General features: G+C 47.6%; 1 protein-coding gene across 1 annotated transcript; it reads left to right on the top strand.

Annotated features, from left to right (window-relative positions):
* Positions 1–3,166: 3,166 nt before the first annotated feature.
* LOC125530868 (probable protein S-acyltransferase 23) lies at positions 3,167–5,188 on the top strand (the record flags this gene model as incomplete). Its single annotated transcript, XM_048695282.1, is given in 5 exon segments — positions 3,167–3,241; positions 3,451–3,549; positions 4,119–4,197; positions 4,271–4,419; positions 4,765–5,188. Coding segments are annotated over 5 exon segments (588 nt in total), but the record flags the coding sequence as incomplete, so codon positions are not given.
* Between the last annotated feature and the right edge of the window lie 2,142 nt (positions 5,189–7,330).

Here is a 7,330-nt window from a genome sequence, read left to right as displayed (position 1 = left end):
CCCCCTTGTCGTCGATCAGCACGATCTGGAGCGCTCCCCGGCGGAGGAGGATCTCGCCGTCGGTGAAGTGGACGGTGCGTGCGGACGCAAGGTCCGCCGCGAAGGAGACGTGCCAGCGGACGTCAAACTCCATCCTCAAACAGAGCTTCTGATATCGCAGTTGGTACATAGTACTATTTAGGAAGAGAGAATCCAATTTTTAGTAGTGGTCAACACTCTAGCCAAATTGATTTTGTCCTCTTGAGAAGGGAAGACAAGCTTGCTTGCCTTGATTGTAAGGTGATACCTGGAGAGAGTGTTGTCCCACAACACAAACTTGTGGTGGCTGACTTCCGTTTTCAGATTCGTGTCCAATGGGATCAACGCGTGAAAGTCGCTAGAACGAAGTGGTGGTAGCTTAAGGGGGAGGCAACTCAGGCTTTCAACAAGAGGGTTATTAAGGAGGGCTCTTGGGAGGAAGGAGGTGATGCAAACAATGTGGATGAAGATGGCGACTTGCGTTCGGGATGTGTCTGCAGAGGAGTATGGGGTGACCAGTGGAAGTAGAAGCAAAGCTAAAGATATCTGGTGGTGACACGATGATGTTGACAAGGCTATTGAGGAGAAGAAAGGCTGTTTCATATGCCTACACCTGGATAGGAGTACTAGACAAAATAGAGAGTAGAAGGTGGCAGAGAAGACTGCAAAGCGAGCTGTGAGTGAAACGAGGGTAAGGCGTATGAGGACCTCTACCAGCGTTTAAACACGAAAGAAGGCGAAAGGGACATCTGTAAGATGGCCAAGATCCGAGAGAGGAAGATGAAGGATGTCAACCAAGTCAAATGCATCAAGGATGGAGCATATCGACTTGTGGTGAAGGAGGAGGAGATTAAGTATAGATGGCGAGAATACTTCGGCAAGTTGTTCGGTGGAGGGAATGAGAGCTCTACCATTGAGCTGGACAACTCCATTGATGATACCAAGAGAAGTTTTGTTCGACAGATCCAAGAGTATGAGGTCAGGGAGGCTTTAAAAAGAATGAAGGGAGGCAAGGCGATGTGCCCTGATTGTATCCCCATTGAGGTGTGGAGAGGATTTGGAGACATTGCGATAGTATGGCTAACTAAGCTTTTCAACCTCAATTTTTGGTCAAACAAGATGCCTGAAGAATGGAGGTGGAGAATATTAGTACCAATCTTCAAGAACGAGGGGATGTTCACAGTTGTGCTAATTACCATGGAATTAAGCTAATGAAGCTATGGGTGAGTCATTGAGCACCACTTAAGAAGATTGACAAGCTTGACCTAAAACCAGTTTGGGTTCATGCCTAAGAGGTTGACTATGTAAGCCATTTTCTTGGTACGACAACTTACGGAGAGATACAGGGAGCAAAATGTGGACCTGCATATGGTGTTCATTGACTTGGAGAAGACCTACGATAAGATACCGCGAAATGTCAAAGTATATTACTGAAGCAAGCCGGCTCGAATAGATGTGAATCACATAGGAGGGCGCCGGCTAGATGTAATCCCAATGGAATGATGCAGCGGCAGGACGCCGACGGAACACGAGGTCGACCTGTACGGGAGGTCGACGCTCGGAGATCGGCGACCGTCGCGGATCGCGAATGCGGGCATGCGTAGTCACGGGAGGCAGCGCAGCATGGACATGTAGCGGCTGTCTGGGAGAACATGTGACCTCCCTGTAAATAGTAGGGCTGGATCGACGGGGCGAGGCAGGATGGAAGCCAAAGCTGCTGGGGCGTTGACCTGTAGGGCTGGATCCAAAGGGGCAAAGGTGTGAATCCCACTAGCAGATGCAGCTAGCTTGTACGGGCGGCGGCTGATCCCATGAGCGAACGTAGCTAGCTTGCACAACAAGCGGCAACTGTGGCTGGCTTCTCTAACTCAGCCGGCGGCCTGGAGGTGGGCTTCGCGTAAGTCGATCTGAGAGGCGGCTGCTGGACAGGCTGTCGTTTGCAATGGAGCGGCGTCAGCAGGGGTTGATAAGGACAGGGAGCAGTAGCACGGTGGCGCAATTGGGGAAGAGGAGCAGTAACGCGGTGGTGCGAAGAAGAGGAGCAGCGATGGACGGCGCAAAATTGAATCTCAGCACGAGTTGTGCTTGCAAAAAAAAAACACTAGGACTTTAATACCATGTTAGGATATACGCAACTTGTATTTCCCGAGGGCCAACGGTCAATATGTATATATACATGTAGAGGTGGTAAATATGCAGGAAACCCCTATACAAGGAAACCCCTATAAAATGGGGAAAATACACTATGGGTGGACAAAATATAACTCTTAACATACAAGACGGCGATTCGACCTGCAATGTTGTATGGTGCTGCTAATTAAAAGGCGACATGTCCAACAGTTAGTGTAGCAGAGATGCGCATGTGGCCACACAAGGATCGGTTCGGATAGATGATATACGCGATAGAGTTGAGGTAGCACCAATTGAAGAGAAGCTTGTCCAACATCAACTGAGATGGTTTGGGCATATACAATAGGCCTCCCGAAGTGTCAGTGCATTGTGGATGGTTACACGTGCTGATAATGTCAGGAGAGGTCGGGGTAGATCAAACTTGACATGGGAGAAGTTTTGCTAGGAAAGGGTCTGATCCAACTTGGGAATCAAGTACCTGTTGTCCATATACTGGACAGCCGTGTACACCTTAAGTGCTGAGGAAAACCAGAAAACAGAGGTTCACCTCCACCAACCCTCTTGCCCACCTCTCCACGCTACGGCACAACAGCCTCCTCACGACTACGCTCTCTGGAGCTTGGGTCGTGACACTAGGGGTCTGTTTGGATCGCTACCCTGAGCTGCCCAGCCATTTTTTTGGCGTTGACCGCTGTATTGGTATCCGTTTGGCTGGGCTCCAAAATTTTGGCTTGCCAAGGCCCATTGTCTCTTTCCAGTTCATTTGATAGCCGATTCCTGGGCGAGATGCTGGTGGTCGAATCGGTCGCCAATATTTTGGCATACCGATGGGTTGGCAGGGCTGCTGTGGGCAGCAACCACTAGATGCCATCTGAGAAGTAGATTATTTTCAGTTGTATTTCTCTCTGGTAACGTGAGCATCTGTACTGAATATTTTGTACTCAGCACTTACGTCATATTCTTAGGGACTTTTCTTCAATATCTTCAGCATCATTACTGAGCTGTGTTATACTTGCAGGAACTACTCATGGGGATTGATCTTAGTTCCTCTACTTTTACAGGCAATTGGTCTCAGCTATGCCCTACTTGCAAGGTATTATAATGTTGTAGTTTACTTCCATTTTCACTTTACTTTTCATTTTTACTATTTTCTCTTGGATATTCATATTGACACGACATTTTATTTTTAAAATATATCATGCGAACGTAGCTACATAAGGTTCTCCATTGTTTTTCTTATGTCATTGATGCTACTGCATCTTATTGTTACCAGACTAATTTTTTAGTAATTGTACTTACCAGATAGTTCGCCCTGTGCGCTCCAAACATTGTCCAATTTGTAAGCAGTGTGTTGAACAGTTTGACCATCACTGCCCCTGGATATCAAATTGTGTTGGGAAGGTATAAGATGTGGATATGTCGAGTTTGAATCTAGTTAAAGTTTTCAACTTTACTCTTATCTTCTATTAGAATAGAAAACTTCACATCGGGCTGTACCAGTGGTAGTTGCAAATTATTCAAGTTAACCATAATGTACTTTACTCTTAGCTAGCGCTTTTCCATTATCCAATTGTTTCATGAAATGCTTCATTTTAAGTTATGGAGCCAAATGTACCGTACTCTTTAGCAAAAGGGGCATTAATCCCTGACGTGCTGTTCCAGCTGTAGCAGGAAATATTCTTGGAATGTCCCATTGACTAAATAGGGGGCAGTAATTTTGTGCATTGGTGCATCGTGCTGCTTGTTCTTATTCGTAGACTCTGGAAATTATTGAGAGAACATTTTATTATGTTATATATACTTTGCTATAGCTGGGGACTATGGAATTCATTTTCAAATCTGACTGCAGTTGATATTTAAAGTGCTTCCTTTTGAACTTAAAAATAAAGAATACGCATGCCTTATGTTCAACTGTATTTTGCATCAGATCTTATGGATCTCCGTATAACTAACATATGTTTTGTTTATAGAGAAATAAGTGGGACTTTTTGGTGTTTCTTTGTATGGGGATAGCTACAACCCTTCTCGGTGCTGCCGTTGGATTCCACAGTAAGGAGACATAGTGAATATACGTTCATTTCTTTTAATAGTGTAGTAACAGTTCATGGACATCTGACGACAGGACTTTGGACGGAGCCCATTATACTCTCATCTTCTGAGTCGTGGACTCACTTCATGGTGACAAAACATCCTGGTGCTGTATTGTTCATGTTCATGGATATTTTCTTATTAACTGGAGCTCTTATTTTGATGGTGGCACAAGCAGTAATGGTAAGCTGCCTTGTTGACTAATTGCGTAGGACTTTGCTGCAATATTGGTTTATCACGCCGACTTGTTCCACACATTAGGTTTGCATGCATTGTTCTATTATTATGGCCTGACATTTTCTACAACGGGAATAGCAAAGAAGCATAAGTGCATAGACTTGTATTTTATGCCTGCAACACTTCCAACCTTGCTATATAGTTCATGACACAAGAGAATCTCTGCTTATCACTCAGCAGTCCCATATTGATTCTCCCATTTGTCCCTAATATGCTAGAAAGACCCAAGACGGAACACCGTCAGGCTTTACATAACATGTGCTTACCCATTACATGCCATGTTTGATGCAGATAGCGAGGAATCTCACAACTAATGAGGCCGCAAACCAGTCGCGCTACACTTATCTTCGTGGGCCTGATGGACGCTTCAGGAATCCTTATAACCAAGGCTGGCAGAAGAACTGCGTTTATTTTCTTGTTAATGGCTACAACAACGACGAGGAGGCTGCATGGCCAACCCTTCAACAGACAGTATAGTGAAGCTATGGTTTCTTGCTAGACCAGGCTGGATGTGCTGTGGTGGTGCAAGTGTAGAAATGGGATGATTTTTGTGCATAGAGTTGATGACGATGGTTGTGTCAGTTGTAAAATTTGACGGTCTGGAATTTGAGTATCGTTTACAGCAAAAGGAAGTACCAACATACATATTTTCCTGACACAGCTCCAAGCTAGACTATCCATCCTTATTTAGATCTTGAGAATATTCTCATCTTCATCACGTGTGGAAATTGTGATCATAAATGGCTTGAGAATGCCCTTTCTGATCGCTTGCAGACTGTTACTGCGTGTGGGCAAATTGTTCGGCGATTCCCCACAAATCCGGGTCGATGAAATGGGAAGGCCTGTTATCTCCTGCACCACATCTCAACGAGGTGACCTTGGTGCATGATCATGTTGAGTTGTAACGTGACTTGTTATGTACATGGTACATGTGCAGTGGCGGAGCTAGGTAGAAAGTGCTTTTTTTGGGGGGTGCAAAAATTCTGTAACAACAGAGCCGGGTCCTTAGGGTAAGCGTGACCCACTGGGCAGCACCCACAGCGACACCTCAACTGCCCAGTGGCCCATCAGGACCAAGCAGCCCAACCAGCGCGTCCGTGGGCCAGAGTGGATCAACTAAAGCCCACACAACACGACTACTTCAAGGGAGAAGCACGAAGGCATCATGGTGATCCAGAGAATCACAGCAACGGCACCAGGCGGCCACCTACCTCACAATTCCGCTTTTCCTCCCACGAACGAACCCTAGTTCCTCTACCAATTCTGTAATAGCTGCTCATCTTGTAATCGAAAGAGATATTGCCATTGATCCATAGAAATATAACCGAGTCCCTATCATCTGGTATCAGAGACACCAGCCACCACTTCTCCCCGCTCCGCACTGGCGCATCTCATCGAGACGCGAGGCCTTCGGCAAGCACGCGAGGCCATGGATCCCAGTGTCTCCGCCTTCCCCACCCGCTTCGAGACGAAGATCGAGGCCGCCGTCGACGGCCTCACCAAGGCGCAACAGTCCACGGCGACGAAGATGAACGACCTGCTCGCGTGGCGCCCCGATCTCGAGCGTCGCATGGCAGATCTGGGCAATGCTGTCATGGCGCTGCAACTGGCGCAGGTGCCTCCACCAAAGAGGACAAACACGGATCCGGTGCATGAGGGCGCCGGCATAGCGATCAACCCTCAAGGGCCCGATGACCACGGTGAATTCCATATTCAACAAGAGCCACCGGCGGCGTCCCTCGCGCCGCCACCTCCGCTTCCGGTAAACGGTACGACCACAACTCCCATTACTCCTGCTCCACTGTCCCTGTTTCCCATGCTAGCCAAATGCTCACGAGCCTTGGTCAAGCGCATCCATCCATTTCGTTTCCACTATTTTCCAGCGAAAATCCTAATGTGTGGAAAACCCTTTGTGAGCAGTATTTCACCATGTTTGGGATTGTGCCTTCCTTTTGGGTTCCTATGGCATCACTTAACTTCTCTGGGTGTGACGCCCCGAGACCGATGTGCCAGGTGTCTTCCAGTTATTCGTTGTTTTTGCCTTATCATTCGCTTGCATGTTGCATCTTGTCATGTCATCATGTGCATTGCATCATCATGTTTTCGAAACTTGCATCCGTCCGGGTTCTCCAGTTTCGTCCGTTGTCCGTTCTGAGCCCAGACACACTTGCACGCGCCCGCGGCACGTTCGAAATATTATTTTGTAAGTGGCTGGAAAATATTCTCGGAATGGGATGAAAGTTGGCGCGTGGTCTTATTATAGTGTAGATAGACCGCGTGTCAAGTTTCATCGCATTTGGAGTCTGTTTGATGCCCCAACGGATAACTATAACGGCAGTATAGCCGGTCTTTTCGTCGGACGTTTTCGGTCTCCGGAAATCGTGCCAGGCCGCATCTCTCCCCTCTTCTCTCAGACCAACCCGCTCTCCACAGTCCACCTAGGCCCATGCCTACCCCTCTTTGCACAGTGCATCGGACCCTCCTCGCGCGCGCGTCCGAAAGCTGCCCCGGACCCGACCCGGGCAGTCGTCACCGTTGGGTCCGAATCATCCCCAAACATCTACAAAATATCTTTGTTTTGTTATTTGGGCTACCTAACCTATTCATCTCGGACCGTCCGATTTTTATCGGAGGGACCAAATAGTCTAACATATAATCCCCTACCTATATAACCAGACAAAACCCTAAAATTTAGGAGCCTTGTCCCATCCAACAAATCCCCTCACCCCCGCCGCCAGTCCTCTCCTTCCTCGGGATCCCTCTAGATCCACCAATCTGCCCAACCACGACGTGATCCACCCAACCAGCGCCTTCCACTGATCTTCTCCGCAGTCCAGCCGAGCATCGACGAGCGCCT

This window comes from Triticum urartu, unplaced genomic scaffold (genome assembly GCF_003073215.2).
Source record: "Triticum urartu cultivar G1812 unplaced genomic scaffold, Tu2.1 TuUngrouped_contig_6616, whole genome shotgun sequence".
Taxonomy (NCBI): Eukaryota; Viridiplantae; Streptophyta; class Magnoliopsida; order Poales; family Poaceae; genus Triticum; species Triticum urartu.
Note: the sequence above shows the minus strand (reverse complement) of the source record. Positions and strands in the feature narration are given on the sequence as shown.